This window comes from Dasypus novemcinctus, chromosome 2 (assembly GCF_030445035.2).
Source record: "Dasypus novemcinctus isolate mDasNov1 chromosome 2, mDasNov1.1.hap2, whole genome shotgun sequence".
Lineage (NCBI taxonomy): Eukaryota > Metazoa > Chordata > Mammalia > Cingulata > Dasypodidae > Dasypus > Dasypus novemcinctus.
In genome coordinates, this window is record NC_080674.1 from 167,277,391 (window position 1) to 167,299,227 (window position 21,837).

General features: G+C 41.8%; 1 protein-coding gene across 1 annotated transcript in view; it reads left to right on the forward strand.

The window, feature by feature from the left end:
* The window catches only part of ITK (IL2 inducible T cell kinase), a 72,979-nt gene that overhangs the window by 13,684 nt on the left and 37,458 nt on the right, over positions 1–21,837 (forward strand). Inside the window, exons 2-4 of the mRNA XM_004453527.4 lie at positions 14,134–14,238; positions 16,360–16,441; positions 18,220–18,348. Coding sequence (XP_004453584.1) covers positions 14,134–14,238; positions 16,360–16,441; positions 18,220–18,348 — 316 coding nt within the window. The remainder of the gene's footprint in view (positions 1–14,133; positions 14,239–16,359; positions 16,442–18,219; positions 18,349–21,837) is intronic.

Here is a 21,837-nt window from a genome sequence, read left to right on the forward strand (position 1 = left end):
TGCCTCTTGCTGTTAAGGGGGTTATGAGGTTACAAGGGCAAAGGGCTGCATCATTTGCACACCCAGCATTTGATGCGTACCCCTAGCCAATATTGTATTACAGTCTGGTGGTTTTTAAATGTCTGACTGATTTGAAATGTTCTTTTCATTTTTCTGCTTACTAAATGTACATGCTCACTGTAAAAACTTCAAATACAGAAATTTATAACAGACTGGGAAAGTCTGCCATAGTTTCACACACAAGGGACAGTAAGTGTTAACAGCTTAGAAGAGTTTCTTGTATTATTTCTTTGGGTATTGCATATACTCATAGATATTTATTTTTCCAAAACTGAGATGATGTTCCACCTATGGTTTTAAACCTGTTCTTTGCATTTAATGTACATTTTCCCCTTCGTATAGATCGACCCTATTATTGGTCAATGGCTACAGAGCAGTCACAGGATGGGTGAACCATAATTAATTTAACCATTCCCCCATTGATGGGTACTTAGGTATTTTTTTATTTTTAGTGTAGTAAATAATATTGATATGACCATTTCTTATTCCTATATCTTTACACATTTTGAAAAGCTATTTTCCATAGGATAAATCCTAGAAGGGAAATTTATGTATACATTTTAGTTAACTTTTTTAACACAATAAAAGAAATACATACTCGTGGTAAACTATTCAAACAGTACAGAAGGATGTGATGAAAATAAAAGCCCCCTTCCACTTCCTACCCTCGAACTGGAGGACCACTCCCATGAGTTTCTATATTTTGTGAAAAAAATACACTTCAGATTTTAATAGAAGTTCCCAAATTGCCCTTCAGAAACTGTATGCCAGCATAGTTCTTTTTCTTCTATTTCTTTTTGTTTGGGGGGTGGGTAAGAGTCTCGCTTTTTTTCCTTTGGTTAGTCAGGTAGTTGCTATTGACAAGATGGAAGGCAAAGACTTTAAGGGAAGCTAGAGTGATTTCCCCACAGAATCCTCAACCTCACAGTAAACCACGTGTGAAAACGTAGAGGTGAAGAAAGCTTGATGACTCTGGTTTAGCTATGAGTAAAAGGTCTTGTGGAGAAGTGGAAAGAAAAGAAGGCAGGTGTGAGATGGATCATAGTTTCCTGGCTTCAAATGGGTCCAGGGAGCCCCAGAATCTTCTATCTTAGCTCCAGATCTTCCAAGAGCATCAACGTTCAATGGCATTAGGTGTGGTTGAAGATGGGCTGGGGGGAAGGGGGCAGGAGAAGAACCAGCAACAGCTAAATAAAACTTGCACTGGCATTTTCGAAGATGCTCCTTTTTCCATAGAGACAGTAATGATCCCCTCCTCATTAGTTACTGAGCCCCACAGTAGGTGACTTCTCATAGCTCAAGTCATAATAACCTGAGCAGCAAGCTGTCAATGTCCCCATTAGTACTGAAGAGGAAATCAAGGTCAGAGGAGAGAACAACTTGCTCAACATTACCTATCCATGTAGGGATTCAAAGTATGGCTTAGACAAACCCAGAATTCTTGCTTTTCTCCACCCTGCAACTCAAGAGAGTTCCCTTTATCATGAGAGCAGAAAACTGAATTAAGAGAATGGGAGGGAATTCACAGATCCCCTGCAGAAGAGATGAAACTAGAATCCAGGAAGACCCCTAAAAGCAATTTGAGAACTTCTGTTCTGCATTCTGCTGGGGGCGGGGTACCCAACCCCTTACATCAGCCCCTTAAGTTCCATTTCATATGACACCAGCTTTGATTCCACTGATGACATTGTGCAATTTCAGCTTGGTGCAACGGCGGCCCTACACCCCAGAAGAGGCAGTGGGCAAAATGTTTTAAAGGCCTTGTTAAAGCCACAATCAGAAGGATTTCCCAATCTTAAAATCTGGCAAGTGAAGCATGTAACTACTTTACAGTGTAATCCTGGAAAAGCTTAAATGTGCTGCTCCCCCAGATGACTCTCTTAAAAAAACTTCTCAGCCAAGACCTGAAATTCTATGATCAAAGCTCACTCTTCGCTTAAGTCTCTCATGTCTGTCCAAATCCAAACTCCTCTGAAACAAGCCAGGCTCCACATTATCAGGAAGTTATGCCTTACAGGAAAGACTCTTTGGGGAAGGTTTTGACAGAAGAGTGGGAGGAGAAGCAGAGAGCTTTGGTCCTGTGAGGAGAGATGTGGCACAGTTGGGAGACCAGGAAACGGGGCATTTCCCGGTTTTGCCCTGATTTTGCACCTAATTGGCAAAAGAAACATAACGACTGGAACCTGTCAACATCACCAGCGTCACCAATTAAAAGTTAACCTTTTCCTCCAAATGGTGGTTCCTGGTTACATGACTTGAAATAGCTGTCCAAAAGAAAATCCCCGAAGAAAATGTGGGCACATAAAGACAAGAGAACAAGGTCATATTTTAGGGTAGCATTTGGAGAAGGAAAGAAAGTAACATTTGAGAGATCAATTTGTCATTTTGTTGTGGAATTTAAGAGAAGTTCAATTATTTGAGAATAGAGAGGCCAGGACTCAGGAATGATTTTGAGAAGGAAAAATGGTTTATTGACGGCCGGCCGGACTCGGGAGCTTTCTGTTTGAATCCCGAGCCCGGAACAAGATTTTCAAACGTCTTTTATACAGAGAGGAAAGGCCAAATCGTCCCTTTGTTTCAGTTCTCAATAGGCTTCAATTAGCATATATCTCTTCCACATCTTAGGTAAGCTTTTAGCAAGGACTCCAGACATTTTAGATAAGCCTTGGTTTTTGCATTTCCCCTAAATACTTAAAGTTTATAGCCCTTGCTTTGTTAAACATTTCCTGGGACTGGAGCCTGCTGGTCCCTAAGAGCAGGACTGCAGCCTCTTACCGTTTCACACCCACAAGTCAAACAACTTCGTTATCTCTGAAGAGACAAAGAGCCTTCCACCCATAGCCCACATCATTCCCCCCCTTTGTCAAAGTTTACTTGCTAAGCTTTGGCATAATTATTGTTGTAGCTATGAGGTGGATGACTGTTTGTTGTCTTGACTGATTATTTATCAGTCTTTAGTACAGCATCAAGGACCGTTTTTAGAAGTTTAGAACTTTTCATTCTGGACAGCAGAATCTTGGGCAGGGGCCTCCCGCAGTTATTCTGCTGCCACTGGCACTCACGTGGATTTCCAGTCAGGTTCCAGATCCATCTATTACTTTTATTTTACTCTTAAAGAGTTTACACCTTTAATTTAAAAGGGGTGCTGAAGGGAGACGATCTCTTTTCTGTAACTGCTTCCTGCTGGCCATGGGCTGTAGTCATTGCCTAATAAGGTGTAAAACTCTTTAATTTATTCTAACTGGAGGAAGATGGATCTGGCATTCTGTACGAAGTTGGATGAAGTTTTCATATGGTTAATAAGATGTTCACTCTGAAAGAAACAAACTTAATTAAAAATTTGGAATACCCGTTTTTAAAAGAGGACACATTGGATTACAGAGATAGACAAGATTAGATGCCTATAAAGATGGCATTCCTTAAAAGCTGGTGGGAACAGCATATATATTCTTTTTTAAGTTATCCATCTTTAGAGAGAAATTGCAACAGACACTTAGCTTTGTCTGAAGACACATTCCAAGCTGTTCAATGATTGACACTCATTCGCTCTGTCAGATGCTCCTGGTGAACTGGCACTCCTTGGGCAACTGGCTTCACTCAGGATTAGAACACTAATTTGGAAATACTCTTAGTTTTCACCTGTGGGAGTGATCAGAACTACAGAATAAAGATTTTTACACCTTGGTTTTCATTGTACAATTTCTAGCAATTTTGACTTGTTCAATAGGTGACTCACCATCAGCAAGCAAGCCTCACTTTTGCTAACTGAGACTGGCTGAGACTGCCACCTTATTCTATAGACATGTTATTAACTGTTTAGAAAATGATTTTACCAGGAATTTAACATGTCTAATATACTTCTGCACTTGATCCAAAATAGAAAAGATAACATTACAATTATTAGGCATATATTTAGTACAGGATAAAAGTACAGCACTTAATATTAACTAATGTATTACTTAATGCATAAGGATTCAGAGTTGCCATTATTAGTTTTGAGTTTCAGGTTTGTAATACTTTACATGTTATCTCTCCATGAGAGCAGGCCATAATGCCAATTGTGTTTAAGTTTTACTTACAGTCTCCTGGTATCATGGCTCCACTTAGCATGTTCTTCAACGCAGTGAGCAAGTTGCAGCATCCTTCCAGTATTCCAGAGATTTTCCAGTATTCTACTAGCCTGGTGCATAGTGCTCTCTGGCACCATGGAACAGTGCCAGTCTGGAGGCGATATCCATTGTACACTTGGCTGTACCGAGTCATTATTGGCTGCAGGAGCTTGAAACTGCAATATAGTTTCCATCGACTTCAGGAGCAGAACCAGAGACTGATATAGCACATATTTTTAATTGAGGGGTCAGTGACCAGCCTAGCCAATAACTCACATGGAGAGGCCACCTGTAATGTATACAAGGCCTGGTTCGAATGCACAAGAGTTTGACAATGTTAAAGTTTATTCCTTGTTTTATATATATTTTAAACAACTTAACGCAATACATATATCAAATGACTATTTACTTACACAATTTTACTATGAAGATAACAGTAGGTGCTTTACTTTAGTAATAGAGGAAAAATATTATTTTTCATTGTTAGAATGAAAACAATTTTTCCAATAGAATCAAGACAACTTTTTATTACCATTTACTTAAATGTGTATTTTGCAGTGGCCTTCAGACAGGTTTATTATTATGAAGTTATTTCTGCTACCAATACCAATCTAAGTTTCTTTAGTTAACAATAACTTCTACAACTAGAACTATTTAAACATTTTCAGTTTGGAAGATGTTTTACAAACTCTTTATAATTGACTATAACCGCATTGACTAGACACCTCATGTTTAAATAAACTTACTAAATTACAATTACCAATGAAAGAAATTTACTCTCTATTTAAGAGAGCCTATCTACAATCTTTTCCCTTTAGCCTAATTTCACCAATGTGAACTTACAATTTTCACTTACAATTTTCATTACCGTAAAGATTTGTACATATGTTAATTTAGTTTATAAATTAACTATGGGAGATTACACTCAAGTTAAATAAAATTGAAACCATAATAGTTTATGCAAGGAATGTTCTCTTTTTCCCTTACAGGAAGCTAAAAACTTCTTTTCTTTAAGTTATGAAAATTATTAATTTAAAAGCATAACTGACTACCAGGTTTTAAAACACATGCATACTGACTTCCAGGTTTCAAAACACATTACACAATTACTTAATTTTTTAAAATCATAACCCAGGAAAGATCTCTCCATAGTTTTTATGGACTTTCCTTTTCTTACTGAAATTTGTTAATAGAGCCACTAATTACCTTATTTTGTTGGAAAGAAATCTTCTGGAAGAAAATAAGGCTCACCAGATTGTGGAGAAGAAAATACTTTATTCTCAATCTTGCAAGAAGGGGCGCAGAGCCAGATATGGCTGGTGCCCCGAACAAAGAAAAATGACACAATTTATACCCCTAAGCCTAGCATGCAATCTCTTCCTGTTTTTCCATAGATTGGATACTTCAGAAGTTACAGCTTATCTGAGATTTAACTTTCCCACGCAAAAGTTTGATTTAACTGCTTCTTCTATCACATTCCAACCATTTTAGTTTTTACCTGCTCCCCCCTTTTTCAAATAAGGAATAGAATTTAGTGCTGAAATGGCACCGACTTAGTTAGCTCCTTCTTGGGCATCCTTCCACTGCCCATAGGACTGGCCTAAACTGGTCTCCTCCACTGCTGTCCAACCCGGGAGTGGGAGACTGAGGCAGCAGGCCGCCGGGTTACATCAACATTTTTCTTCTGTGAAAATTAACCTAATCTTTGTTTTGTTTTTTTTTTTTTTTTCAATTTATGGCTGACAAAGGTTTAAACTGGGAAATTACCAGGCAAACTGATTCTTAATTCCCTAGCCTAGTAGATAGGTTTAATCTGCCACACCTAGTCTTGCCTTAAAAGCTCTTGCAAAGAGGAGGCCCTTTCCCAATTGTTTCCATAATCAGATTTCTATGACTTTTTCATCCTGCTTAGTTCAATTTGGGCTTTAAGAATATTTATAAATATAACTGCATATTTAATTTTTAACAATTTGAGCAAATAGGCAGACATGAATAGTTTGACACAACAACATGACTTTAGTTACTTTAAACTTTTCAAAGACTTTTGAAACTCTTCTTAATTTGCACTATGACCATGCAGTTTACCACAAGAATTTTCTTTCTTACTTAATGGATTGTAATAACCAAAATGTTCTCAATGCCTTAGCACCATTTTGTTTTAGAACTTTATATTTTACCTTGAAATTAGCAGAATTTTGGATAAGCAACAAGATTAGTTTTATATATATTTACTGAGGCTATTTGAAGCCTCAGGGAGACAGACTGCTTTCTCTCATGAATTGCCACTCTTAGGAACACTGACCGTCAAGGCAGGAGACTTTTCCCCCTCCACCCCCCTTTTGGTTTTGGAGATAATAAAACTCCAGTGGTCATTTAACCTTATTCTATCAGGCAGCAATTTATTTAGTTTACACTTGAATATCATGAGAGAAAGGGTTACTAATACCAGAAGAGGAGACAGTGATGTCCCAGCTCTTCTCAATTATGAAATAACCACAGGCAAAGGCAAAGGGCGAGGTTAGGCTTGAAGTAACCATAAACAAAGGAAAGGTTAGTGTAGAATTTACACTTAAATAATAGTTTCAGGCTAAATTCACCCAGCTATAATCTCAGTTATTGTCTTTCCACTGTTTTACAATATAAATGCATTTATAAATGATTTTAACTCTTAGTTACAGTTTTTATTAATTTTTTTTTAAAACCTATTAATTTTATAACAGCTTTAAATACCTTTCATTCAACTTATAACATATTAAATGAACTTAACCATTACTTTAATTTTTCCTTTAAAGTGAAAGAATAAATCTCTTGCAGTTAGTTTGAAATAAAAGGCTACTTTTCAGGATTTGATTTCTAGAACATAAAATGTTCTTTTAAAAGAGGTAAGACTCTTCTTCAAACATTGAGGATATGATGAGGTTAAAGCACAAGAAGCTATTGATAAAATATTTTCTTTGTATATTGATCTTACTCAATTTAATCATAAAAATTTCTCTTCCACAAACCTTCTACACTTTCAGTATTCATTCAGGTTCTGTCCCACACTCTACTCTTTCCAATAATCAATCATTTTATCTTAGGACAAAATCATCTTCTGTTTCCTTAACAATAAAAACCCACTCCATATATCCCACATACTAAGTTACCAGGCAAACTTCTTACAACATATAATTGCCATTAATACTAAACAAGTTTGTTAAAATAATGAACTTTTCTTCACTTTAAATACTTAGTAGCATGTAATACCAGAAACAGTTTTTTGGAAGCAAGTTGGCAGGGGAGATTGGCTGCCGAATAAGTTTGTTATAAAATTGCCTTTTATTATTATTATTATCAATTCAGTTTTGTTAAATAATGACTTTCTGCAATTAGCCACTTAAATACCTTAAACAATGCTTTGTAAAACTTTTATAATTATTTATACCCTTAATACAAAGTTTACCTTCACAGAACACATTCTCTTACTTAAGGTTACTACAATACCTTCTAAGAACCTGAGCAGAATGCAAACGTATTTTGGCTTTGACACCCTAAGGAGGGAACTTTACTGCATTTATTCTGATTCTGCTTTTCACCTCCTTCACTTCCCCCCCTTCCAGGCAGTCGGGTGCACAACAAACAGGAATGCGGCTTATGAATAGAAGGGTGGACTCACTGGAAAGGGGCAAGCCGCTCCCCCCTTTCCAGCTTTCAGCCAAAATGGGCAGACAGAACCTACTCAAATTTGGCAACTCTCCCAGGAACCCAGCCGCCCTGACTGGGACATTCCCAACAGACTTGGGTGCTTGGCGCCGACACAGATGGCCTCCAAGCCCCGGCAAAGGGCCAGACCAGAGACAAGACACCAGAACATGCACAAACATCTAGACTCCTCAGCTTTTGCCCCAGAATCATTTCACCCCCTTGCCAATGGCAAGGGAGGGCTCCAGCTCAGCTGTAATTCTACTTCATGTAAGGACACAACTCCAACACTAACATTGAGCTGACACAGACAGAAGCACAAAGGTCACTAATCTGACTCACAAGTTTATATATTTATTTTCACCACGGCTGCCCCCACAGCCATCACAAACCTCAGAACACTTAACATTTGGTATAAAGCAAATTCATTCACAAATTAGCACCATAACAAAAGATTTCAGCTAGACTTTTTTCACTGTTTAAACTTTACACCCAGACCAAGCTCCACCAGAAAAGCCGATCCATTTTCCTGTAACCAAGTTTTGTTTTCCTTAATCTAGACCAATTTCCAGGATATTAGGACTCGAACCTATAAATACCCTTCCTATTAAAATCGAGACTCCACTCCTTTAGTGGATATAAGACCAGTACCAGATTCTAACATGCAGTTAGACAAACCCAAAACACCAGGGCTTTTCCCCGGTTTTCCTCCTTTTCCCAAGCCTAGAGAGAACGGCTTCCCCCCAGCCTTCTGGGGCTACTAGGGTTCTCTCGGGAGGTGATCAGCCTCCCCTTCCTAGCAATTAAAGCTAGGGCCTTCCAGACTCTGCTCACCCGGGGAGTCTTACCTTCTTCCCTGTTCGGAGCTCTTTTTCGTTCCCAGAATCTTTCTCTTCAGACCTTCCATTGCCCCTTGATTTTGTCGGGAAGATTCTGGTGGAGCCCACATCTTTTCTGGATTAAATTTAATCCAGGGGCGCCCAGATTTGGGGTTCACCCGAGTCCTCCCGGCTTCCTCGGGGATTTGGAAGGGGCAGCAAAATGCTACCGTCTCTGGCCTTCATTTTTGTCCTGCCGCGGTCGCCATTAATGTTGTGGAATTTAAGAGAAGTTCAATTATTTGAGTATAGAGAGGCCAGGACTCAGGAATGATTTTGAGAAGGAAAAATGGTTTATTGACGGCCGGCCGGACTCGGGAGCTTTCTGTTTGAATCCCGAGCCCGGAACAAGATTTTCAAACGTCTTTTATACAGAGAGGAAAGGCCAAATCGTCCCTTTGTTTCAGTTCTCAATAGGCTTCAATTAGCATATATCTCTTCCACATCTTAGGTAAGCTTTTAGCAAGGACTCCAGACATTTTAGATAAGCCTTGGTTTTTGCATTTCCCCTAAATACTTAAAGTTTATAGCCCTTGCTTTGTTAAACATTTCCTGGGACTGGAGCCTGCTGGTCCCTAAGAGCAGGACTGCAGCCTCTTACCGTTTCACACCCACAAGTCAAACAACTTCGTTATCTCTGAAGAGACAAAGAGCCTTCCACCCATAGCCCACATCAATTTCAGTGATTTTAATTTGCGAGTAGATGTACATAGCTCTTTTAAATCCTCCAAATTAATCTAGTGATTCAGGAACTATTGTTATTCTCACACTTAAAAACAAGGCAAGGAGAGGTTGATACCCTTACCTCCAGTAGCACCTGATAAGAAGTCAGGTTAAGATTAAACCCAACCAGTCTGCCTGATCCCAAAGCTCCAGTTCTCACCGCCCTGCCTAACCAGAGTAGAAAGCTAAAATTGAGCAGTTTTTCACAAGGGATCTAGGTGTGCATAGGTACCAGACCCACAGCCTCTCACGGACACGTCGGTTAGGTTAGCTGAAAGGCGAGGGGCCAGCGTTGTAAGAGTAAAGAGCTGTTGTTCTGAGGAGCCAGGGGCTGTGCTCCCACATTGAAATCCAGCCAAAGCTTGCATGACCAAAGCTCTGCTAAACACGGCGTGGAGAACCAGGTCGGGCAAGTGATTGCTCAGACAGGTTGTGGGGAATGTAAATCTCATGTGCAAAGATGGAGAAAGCATAAAGGTGCACAGCATTGTAAAGCGCTCGGCAGTCAGAGCCAAGCTTGCCTGCTGCTCCACCATTTATTAAGACACTTGGCCACTCTGAACCTCAATTTCCTCAGCTGTAAAATGGGGAGAATAATCTTTTGTAGAGTCATGATTCAGTAAGAATGCATGATGATTAAGCTCTGTGGTGCCTGGAGTAAAGGAAGTATTTTAAAATGTTAGCATGTTTTGTTTCTCTCTCTCTCTCTCTGAAATTCACATTCCAAATTCTACTACATACAATACAGTAACATAAAGAGAAAGCAGATAACAGAAGCTGCTTTCAACAAGCCTGCCTTTGGGCAAGTAGGTGGGCCTCAGCGGCTTGTTGGGCCGGTCTGATGCACGCCAGCAGCCCGGGGTGAAGTTTTGGAATAAAAGGACAACGTAGCTTCAAATGTGGTCAAGAAAAGAGACAAGGCCAAGGGAGGTCCCGTAACTTTCTCCCCAACTAGTGCAGACAGAAGAACCAATACAGATGAGGGCAGGTTTTATTTAGTCTCTCTCTCTGGTGGCTTTTGTGTGGTTTCCTTGGAAGGTTTTACCCTGGCATTTTTCAGAAATAGCACCGCTGTTTGGAATGATTACAGGGAATCGGCATTTCCCAGAGGCTGAGCTGTGTTTAGCTCGTTGACCGGCTGCTCCCCAGGCCTGGCTGGGAGTGCACAGCTGGGCCCGTGCTCACCAGGGGTCAGTGCTTGCGTGGACAGAGAGGAACCGGCCCAGGGACCTTGGGGAGATTGTCAGCCTGAACCCTGAGTTTCACTGGTGGTACAACATGAAATCCATTCCAAAAGAAGAAGAAACTTGATTGCAGGCTTGCCTGCCGACCGCTAAGCCACAAATGATTCTGAAAATCTATATTTGAAATTATCGAACATTAAGAAATCAAGAGATCATTGGAATTTAGAAGAAAAGTCTTCCTTGGAAATTTTCAAGCCACAGTGTCCTATAAGGCAGCCACCAGCCGCGTGAGGCTACTGAGCACTTGAAATGTGGCTGGTCTAAATTGAGATGCACTTAAAACATACACTGGATTTCAGACAGTTAGTACCAAAAAAATGTAAAATATTAATTTTTACCTTATATGTTGAAATGATCATATCTAATATTTTTATTACATTGGACTAAGCAAAATATAATGTTAAAATTAATTTTGTTTCGTTTTGCTTTTTAATATGACTACGAGAACATTTTTAAAGACACACATGGCTCACATTATACTTCTAGTGGACAGTGCTGCTTTAGAACTTTAGGATAGTTTTTTTTCCTTTATTTATTTTTTTAATATTACACTCAAAAAATATGAGGTCCCCATATACCCCCCACCCCCCTCACCCCACTCCTCCCCCCATAGCAACAACCTCCTCCATCATCATGAGACATTCATTGCATTTGGTGAATACATCTCTGCGCACCACTGCACCTCATGGTCAATGGTCCACATCATAGCCCACCTCCCACGTTCCATCCAGTGGGCCATGGGAGGACATACAGTGTCTGGTAACTGTCTCCGCAGCACCACCCAAGACAACTCCAAGTCCCAAAAACGCCCCCACATCTCATCTCTTCCTCCCATTCCCTACTCCCAGCAGCCCAAATGGCCACTTTCTCCAAACAAATACCACATTTTCTTCCATTACTAATCACAATAGTTCATGATAGTTTTTATCCTTATCCCTGACCTGAACTGCACCCTGTTCTCCAATGCATTCCAGCACTTTCTCACCCCAGGGATTCTGCTGTCACTGTCCCTCTAACAGGACACTCACTTCCTCATGCCTTCTTACATCTGTTTCCTGTTCAACTTTCTCCTATCAAATGCCCTCGCTCCGGAGAAGCCTGCCCTGACCACAGTTGATCACATTGCCGTGTTCAGTTCTCTGCAGAGCACTTCTGGTTTATTGTCTGTCTTCCCAACTAGGCTGTGGACTCCATGAAAGAGTCCACTGTGCTTATCGCTCTATTTCCCACACTCAGAATAGCACCCGCTCAGAGCCCACCCTCGATGAATATTTCCTGAATAGCTCAAAGCATTCGCCTTACATCTGGTTAGATTGCCTAGATATGATCCAACTTGGCATCCTTCATTCATCTCATCTTGCCATGGACCAGCCACTGTGCCAGGAGAAAAACATCCCAGTCTCTGCCCTCAGGGAGCTTGAGGCTCAGTAGGTTCCAAACACAAAAATATCTGCAAACAGGGTTGTCATATTACTGCCACAAGCATTTCGTTTCACTTCACTATGTGTACTGCTAAGGAAACACCCCAACAGAGGCTGATAACAAGATAACCTCAAATGAAGCCCAGGTTCCCTGTTTACTGGCAGCTGCAGGTGGTTGTTGAAAAGGCAGCTCCTTGTGCTCTTGTTTTTGAAAACAGATCAACAGTTCCAAGGAACTGTGGTTGTAGGCAGCATTGGGGCATGGATTTCTAGCTGTGGAAGACTTGAAATGAGAAGATAGCTTGAGTCCAAAGGGTACATGTGCTTTCAGCAGTTTTAAGGGAAAACAGATCCCTTAATCCATTGTTAGATTATGAGAGCAAGTTGGAGATCAATCTCAGAACAGACACACCTTTTTGTTTACATATAGCCTACAAATGAATGAAGAAAAGAATGCATTCTAAACCGCTAACTTTGGCTACCTCTGGGGAGCAGAGAAAGGTTGCATAGTAAGACACTAAATATTTTCTTCACATACCTCCATTTTGTTGGCTTTAATACAGTGAACATGAGAGAGATTTTGTACTTTCAAAAACAAGTAAAGTGGTTTTTTAAAAGAAAATGAAAAAAAAAAAGAAGCACCAGAAAGCTTTCCTGTTTTTGATTTGAGGTACTTCTCATGTCTTGAATTTTTCACCTCAGTTCTGTGCCTCAACTAGTAAAACAAAGACATGCATCCAAGCTGAGTGTCAAAAACTAGGCAGGAGAGGCTGAGCTCACTTCTGGAGAGGGTGATGGTGCCTAGCTCCCTGAAGCCAGCCAAGCACACTCACACACACGACTCACTCTTGCAATAGTTAGAACCTCCTAGATTTCTTTCATGGGAAGTTGCCCTTTTTTGACAGCACCTATTATGAGCCAGTAATTTGTTTATATCATCCCATTTTACTCTCCAATCAACTCTTAAAAAGTAGATATTATCTTCAAGTCAGATGGGGGAACTTAGGGTCAGGTAGTTTAGATGAATTGTCCAAGGTCACAGAGCTAGTAAGAGGCAGAGCCCAACTTTGAACCTAGTCCTATCCAATCTATTTCAATTTTGTCCATTTGCTATTATATCTCTTTATAAGGGATATGGTATAATGAAATATTTTGCAAATAGTTCAATAGCCTAATTAAACTCTGTTCTTGATAGAAAACTAATTCTAGATACCTGTGAAAGGTTAACTATACAAAAACATTTCCCTAACTGGCTTTCCTTGGAGGCTGATAGTCCAGGCATAGATTCTGCCCCATTGGAAAAGGAACCACATCCCCTGAGGTTTACTCTCCAAGTACAATGACTTTTAGAAATGGGTAATAGGCAACATCATTACATATCACAAATGCTGTCATGTGAATTCATTATCAGGGAATACATCTAGCAAGGTTCCAAGAGAAAGAGACGTGAGATTGGTAAGATTTGATGGAGGAGATGGAGAAGAGATAGGCACAGGGTAGGGTCAGGATGTATAGAAGCGTCACTGTAACCCTGGTAACTAAGGGATATGGAGAAGCCAGATGTAAAAAAAGGAAGGTGATGCTAAAGATCCAGGTCAGCCTGACCTCACTTGTGCTAATAAGGTTACGGATGGACTCACAGAGCAGAAAAAATCAGTGCACACGTGGTGGCAGCGCCCACAGATGGCACCACTGATCCCAGCTACGAGTTCAGCAAATGCTGCCATTTGTTACAAGGGCAATGGGGAATAAAACAGTATGGCTCAATGAGAAGCAGTCATCCCATCAAGAAGATGCTTCAGAGGGCATATTCTCCCAGAAGTCTCCTAAAAGTGTCTTTCTCAGACTATGAAGGTCAGAAGGCAGCTTCCAGATATTGGGAGTGGGGTTGGGGGTGGGGGCGGAAGTTAGTTTACAAAGTTAGCAGATCTTCTCTAGTAATGGATTTCTAGAAGCAAACCAGACAAAAATATTGCCTTTTTTCTTCTTCATATGGGATATGCTTTTCTCCCCACAGAAAAAGCGTACACTGAAGGGCTCCATTGAACTCTCCCGAATCAAATGTGTTGAGATCGTGAAGAGCGATATTAGCATCCCATGCCACTATAAATACCCATTTCAGGTAAGTACACGGGCTGAAGGATAGTTTCCTATCCCCTGGGCTCCCTGAACCATCGGTACAATCCTTCATCATTGTAAGAGAAGATGGGAAACGCTCCAAGCTTAGAACTCAGACCGAGTCTATAAGAAAGCTTCTAAATTCTTTAATCAAGGTGAATTCATTCACTTATTCATTGAATTATTCATTCAACAAAGAGTAAGCACAAAATCCTGAAAAGGTTCTTATTTCTCATTCACTTTTCTCTTTCGTCTTTCTTACTTCAAGGAAAGTCCTAATTCCTCTGCCCCTGGCTGGGAGGAGGGGAGGGGGAAAGGAGAGAAGCTGTCATCAAGTGATGGCTCAAAACCTAATGTACTTTAAGTGCAGTTTATTCCATGAGTTTGGGCAATGGATTGCAATCCTTGGTCACAAATTGCTTAGAGATTCTTGGGTAAAAAGACTCAGATTTTATAACTTGGGAACTATCTGGAGCTACACTGTCCAATTCAGCAACCACTATCCATCTGTGAGACTTTAAATTTAAATGTAAATTAATTAAGGCTAAGTATTATTTTAAAATTGAGAGGAGCCGATATAGTTCAGTGTTTGAGCACTGGCTTCCCTTCTACAAGGTGCTGGGTTCAATCCCTGGTACCTCCTAAAAAAAAAAAAATTCAGTTCCTCAGCCACACTAGCCACACTCCCCAAGTTCAACAATTACATGTGACTTGTCGCTACCTGTTTTCGTTTCCCAGCTGCTAAAACAAGTAACACAAAATGGGTTGACTTTAACAATGGGAGTTTGCTGGCTCATGGTTTTGAGGCTGGAAGTCGGAAATTGAGGTGTCAGCAAGGTGATGCTTTCTCCCGAAGCCTGTGGCGTTCTGGGCCTGGCTGATGGCGACACTTGGTCCTTGGCTTTTCGGTCACGTACCATGCACATGGCGGCATCTTTTCTTTCTCTTATGGGTTCCACTGACTTTCAGCCTCTTGCTGCACCCTGAAGCTTCTTTTATGTGTTCAGTTGCCTCTGCGCATGAGGACTTCCGCCATGTTGGATTCGGGCCCCCTCACTTGGTCTGGGTGCACCCTAACTAACAGCATCTTCCAAGGTCCTATTTACAAGTGGGTTCACACCCACAGGGCCAGGGGTGGGGACCCGAGCATGACTCAATCCCCAACCCTACTATATTACACAGCACACATTATAGACTGTTTCCATCACTGCACAAAGTCCTACTAGACAGCTCCAGTGGAGAGAATCTTTAGAGTCTTTAGGTCTCTAAATTGGTATTTGTAGCAAGATCACCTCAGACATGGTTTAAGTCTTGTTAGCATTATTGGCACTTATGGCTCTGAAGGAGTGGGTATCTCCTTGCACATCCCGGACTATCATTCTGGTTTACCAACCTGAGGGGTGAATATTCTATTTTAAATCTGGCATAGAAAAGGCCTTTCTTCCTACTAGAAAAGTGACCCATGTAAGTAGGAATTTTTAGGACTGAAAGTTTAAAAAAAAAAAAAGCATATATTTTCCAGCTGTTAAAATCCTAATTACAGATGAGTGCATGAAAAAAATGAAGTACAGTGGTTAGTTAATCTTATTGTGCCAATGTCAATTTCCTGGTTTTGAAAATATACTATGGTTATGTAAGATGCTATCATTGGGGAAAGCTGGGTGAAGAGTACACAGGAACTCCCTATACCCTTTTTGTAACCCATATGTGTTTTAAATTATTTTTAAAATAAAAAAGTTTTAAGAATCTAGATTATACATTTATGATCTAATATTTTAGTCTTTCATATGCCAGGCAGGTTTTTAAAATCAATGAAAATTTAATAGGAGAAATACATGTGCTGTCTGGTCAAGAGAAGAACGTTTTCTCCTAAGAGTTCCAAGCTGCTGTTTAAATGAGCAATTGCTTACTGATGACATGGACTTGAGACAGCAGCCTTGCTGTTGGTGCACAGCACCCAAAAATCTGCATGAAAATGACACCATTCCCCCTAATCACCCAGATGTTCACCTATATGAGGACAAATACCTGAGAACCTGCCCTCAGTCCAATAAGCCAGACAGGCCTGTTGTCAGTCTTTCATCTCAGGATGCACGGCTCACTTTGACTCTGTGTGTATCTCCAGGTTGTGCATGATAACTACCTCCTATATGTATTTGCTCCAGACCGCGAGAGCCGGCAGCGCTGGGTGCTGGCCCTTAAAGAAGGTAATTCAACTCCTGTGCAAGTGAGTCCCTGAGGGTCCTTGATCTTATACTAGTCTTTGGTCCCACAAAGTGGAGGATAATTTAGAAGCTGCTGGTGTTCCAACACTTCTTTTTGGCACTGGTGGAAGGTTCCAGACTTTCACCTGGTCTGAGAGGCAACAAGCAGTTTCATGCAAGGGTCAGCCAAATCTGGTCAGCAGCCTGTTTTTGTAAGGCCCCAAGCTAAGACTGGTTTTTGTATTTTTAGATGGTTACATTTTAAATGTTTGTATAGGCACTTACATAATATTTTCAATTTTGCCTCTTAGCTGGTAAAGCCTAAAATATTTCCTAACTAGCCCTTTTTAAAAAGTTTGCCAATTCCTAGTACATTATGAAGAATAAGAGCATAAGCCCTGGAGCTAGACAACCTGGGTTTAATTCTGGCTCTGGCACTTACTAGCCATGTGTGCTTGGGCAAGCCCGTTTGTTCTGTGCATCAGCTTCCCCATCTACAAAATATTTGGGGAGGTAGGGGAAAAGGTAATAGTACCTGCCTCCAGAGCCTCCGTGAGGCAAACTCTTCAGCCTAGCCTGGCCCACAGTCAGAGCCCAATAAATGATAGCTAGCTTAAAGTTTTGTCAGATCACCCGTAAAGGTATTTCTTAAGCCTTGCCTTCCTGACAGCATAATTAGGAGACCCAGTTCAGTGTTTAAGCGTGTGAGATGTGCAACCAGGCTGCCAAGGTGAAAATCCCAGCTCTGCCAACTCCTCAGAGTGTGACCAAGAGCTAATTGCCTGACCTTTCTGTGTCTCCATTTCCTCACCTATAAATTCTGACTAATAATAGTCTTAGGGTTGTTTGGGTACTAAGTGAGTTGAGAAAGTACTTAGAGAGTACTCAATATTATTATGCCTACTATTTATTCTGAGGCACAAGATTTGCCAGGAAAACTGGGTTCAAATATTAATCTTTGTCTAAGTAGCCAGGAGGAATAAAAGTAAGCCATTTGAAGTCTCTGGAGCTTCAATTCCTCTATCTGAAAAATGAGAGTCTTATCTCCTTCCATGGTTGTTCTCCTTCTATGTAGTTTTACTCACAGGATGTTGAAGCTGCAGGGAACATCAGAGATTATCTATGGTTCTCAGGTGCTTTTTATTTTCAGCAGCAGAGGCCTTTTCCCACTACCAATATCATACTTCAAAGCCACAAATCTAGATAAGATAAAAGTCAGGCTCCTGTTCTGAAGGTGAGGGTCTGGAATCCCACTCACTTGGCTGTCCCGTTACATCTAAAGCAGGGGCTCTTAACCTCCTCTGTTCCACGGACCCCTTCGCCAGTCAGGCGAAAACCTCGGACCCTTTACTAAGTCCACACTATATTGTGTGTTATTTAATAAATATATAATACCCATACCAACACGTCCCCACAAGAGCAATGCTTTTTTGAGTTTCAATTCATGCTCACAGACCCCTGGTTAAGAACCCCTGATCTAAAGTATTTTTGTGGAGCCCACTGATCCAGTCTAACTCATAGTAGAGTGGGGAAACTGAGGGTCAGATGAGGGTTTACGCAAACTAAAGGCACACAGTGAACTAAACCCAGATCTGCTGATTCCTAAATCCAACATGAGATCCTCAATAAAGAGCACAACAAACTTGGGTGCCCTGAAAAAGGTCATTTTTCTGACTATTCTGGGTAATATTCACTCAGGCTTAGGCAGTGGAGTCAAATCTCAAGTGGGCCTTGATAGATTGATCCATAATAAATTTTCTGCTGATGCCAACCCCTTTCAGAAACAAGGAATAACAACAGTCTGGTGTCCAAGTATCATCCTAATTTCTGGATGGATGGAAGGTGGAGGTGCTGTGCCCAGGTGGAGAAGCTTGCAGTGGGCTGTGCCGAGTACGATCCAACCAAGAATGGTAAGAAAGTGGGGGATTAATTCTTCATTTTGAAGCAACTACCCTCTGTGCTGAACTTGTAGGGGTAAACGCTCTTAGCCTCCCATTCCCAGGGGTGTCAGGGACTGAATGCAAATTTCTGTATCATCAGAATTTTCAGAGGGACAGCATTTGTTTTTACAGCCAGTCGGCTAAAGTTCTTCCGTCTCCAAGCTGATGTCTTAGAGCTCCTTGCTATTCAAAGTGTGGTCCTTGGAGCAGCAGTATCCGCATTATCTGGGAGCTAGTTAGTAATGTACCCTAGAAAAGACCCCACCCTGGAACTACTAGGTCAGAATTTGTATTTTAACAGAAACCCAAAAGATTTGTGTGCACAGTAAAGTCTGAGAAGCACTGCCAGAACCCTTCATGTTCGGAAATTTGAATGGCATAGTCTGCTTAGATCTTAAATATTAGAGACAGCCTTTACGGGTACATAATATTTATTTACAGTGGCATCACATCACATGTGCGTAATTACACGAACTCAACGCCATATACTCAGGGAAGGGGGAGGAACTAAAAACAAACTCCTCTTTTACCCTGCGTCTTCTTCCCATTCTGCCGGTCAAACTTGCCCTGAACCTCCCTAAATCTCAGAGAAAAGGAGGTCACAATCTAAATGGAAAGTGAAAACAACAGAAGTTGTTTCTTGGTCATTCAGGTCAAAAGTTCAGGTCCTGGGGACTTAAGTGGAACTCAGTTTTAACTTATGTGTTGACTTTGGAACCTTAACCCCCAGTAAAGTACAATTCCACCGTAAGGCTCTTTCATGTACTTCATGCTCTAGTTCTCACAGCTGTCCTCTGGGGTAAATGGTGTGATGTTAAAGAAATGGAGGTCCTTGAGCAGTCCAGTGTGCTCAAGGTCACACAGCTAGGAAGTGCTCTCAAATCCATTGTTGAATAGGGCCGAGTGCCCACGTGATTGTTCTTCCTTCAACCCCTCTTGCCCTACTTATATTTTCTCATCTGTCAACTTCTTTTCTGCACTAAAACTTAAACCTCAGATGGGCAACCCAAGGCGGATGTGCTAAATGTAACACATGGCCTGGTTTTCTGTGGCTTCCTGAGTCACAGCCCCTCTCAGTACATGTTTAAAACACCACTTACTACCCTCCGCCTTGGGAGAGAAAATCATCCAAGATTTTCAGTCCCTTGGCCCAGAAGGATAATAATTACCAAATTTAGAAGGTAGTAATTCCCCATGTTAATCTGTTGACAGTGACTTATGCATGAAATGAAAATGAAAATGAAATGAAATAAAGTCAAATGAAAAATAAATGGAAAGTTTTATATGAGTAGGTCCACCACAATAACAAGATGGCATGAGCATGCCTCAGAGAGTAAAAGGTCCCTTCTCAAGCCAGAGATCTAATCTCCAAATTCCTGCCAGCACTTCAATGTGGAACCTTAGAGGAGTCATTTGGTCATTAAAGACCCTAATGTTCTCATCTCTAAAATATTAGGCAGGTTTTAGGGGCCCTAAGATGAAAAAGAAAATCTGTAAGCCCCCTTTCTGTTCTGAAATTCTTTGCATTGGCGTTTCCATTCTGAAGTTTCCACCATCCATGCTGTCGCTATTCCTCTTTAGGGTGCACAGTATTTCACTCCCCTGAGTGGTGTGCACAAGACCGAGGTGTCAGGAGCACCTGAGTGACTCAGCAGGGGCAGGTCGTGCTGAACTTGCACGTACCATGAAGTTACTCAGTTATTGGTCCTGCCTTTAATTGCATCCCACTACCTTGGCCCCTTTGAGCATCTACTCACCCTACCCTCTCTTGAGTTGCTTCAGTAACCCCATGTACCATGGTTTTGACAGCACTTGGAACAGAGTTCTCAAGAACCACACTGCACTGTGTACTGTCCTCTGGGGTGAATGGTGTGATGGACAGCAGAAGCTCATGGTCTTCTGCTCTGGGTGAAAGCTCGTAAGATTCCTAGTGTTGGGTACATACACAGTGCAGGGTCTAAGGGCACAGGACTTCAGAGTAAAAGACATCTGGGCCGAGTCCCAGCCCCAGCTCTTCTTTACTATGTGACTTCATATATGTTACGTAACCTCTCTGGGCCTCTGACCCAGCATCCTTATCTGTAAAATGGGGGTGGTGATGATAAGCACTATTTCGTGGAGTTGTTGCAAGAGTAAACTGAGTTGTAGAAAGTGCTAGGACAGCTGCTGGCACTTAACAAGCTCTCATAAATGGCAATTGTGTCTACTAGTCTTTCTTATTTGTGGACAGGAGAATCTGAGGTTCGCATATGGTGGTACAGGTGAATATATGCTTGCACACCAGGTGGTATTTGGGAAGCTGCAGAGGTGGTTGAGTACAATGTGCCCTACTATACCCAGCCCATGGTAACACCCATTGCTGCAACCAGAATTGACCCTGATCCTCACCACACATCACCTCCACAGAGAAGAGAAAGGAAGGGAAGAGCAAGGCCAGAGGAAGAAGAAAGAGAACAGTCCCTGCATGTTCAGGGTTGGAAGGGGCCCGAGGCCACACAGCTCGTATATGGCAGAGCTGGGAGTAGAACTCAAGTGTCCTGATCCAATCTGTGTGCTAAAGAGGAACGACACTTCCTATTACATGTGTTTCCTTTCTTCTCTGTTAACTGCCTACCCAAGTCGACACCCGGACTTGTCCTTGCTGAAGGAGTTCGCACAAGGGCTGGGCTCCAGTTCCAGCACGGGAACCTCCTCTGCCACACCCTGACAGGAGCTGTCCAGCTTCATGTCAGCCTCCTGCAGCGCTCGCCACCGCTGTCTATACAGCACCCTTGTGATCCTGAATTAGCAAACCCTTTACACTGAGTGAAGCCTGTGCACCTCCTCCCACACCACGCGTACACACATCCTCAGTCCACGGCTTCCAGGCCTGACTTTGCAGGGCCAGAAAGGGGAAGTAGAGATGGATGGAGATGAGGTGATGAAAGGAAGGAGAGAGGGGAAGGCAGAGAGGGAAGAGAGGAGGAAAGAACAGAGAGAGTCAAGACAGGGAGCCATGGAGAGATGAAGAGAGGGGCATGGGGGCAGCGTGTTGTTTGGGTTAGGCTGCCAAAACACTTATTCATATGCCTGAGGGCAGCTAAGGAAGTGGATTCCAGCTCTCTCTGAAAGCGATAGATGGCCTCCCCCCTCACCCACCCCCGCCCCCAGCCCACAGCAGCATCAGGAAGCCAGTGAGTCACTGTCACCCCTGAGTCACCCATTCCCGCTCCTGGGCTTCGCGGGTAGCAGGTACGTTTGTGGAAGTCTCGGTACCCAGATAGACGTGCACAAGCCTAACCCACTGTCAGGCCTTTGGCTTAGGCTTTTCCTAGGAACACAGAAAGAGAGGGATCTAGAATACCGACTTCTGGAAGTTTCTGGTGTTTTCTAGAAAAGGGAATCAGGAGCCAGGAGGCTGAAAGAGATAAAGCACAGGATTTGACATGAGTGAGTTTGATTTCTCGGTGTCTCATCATC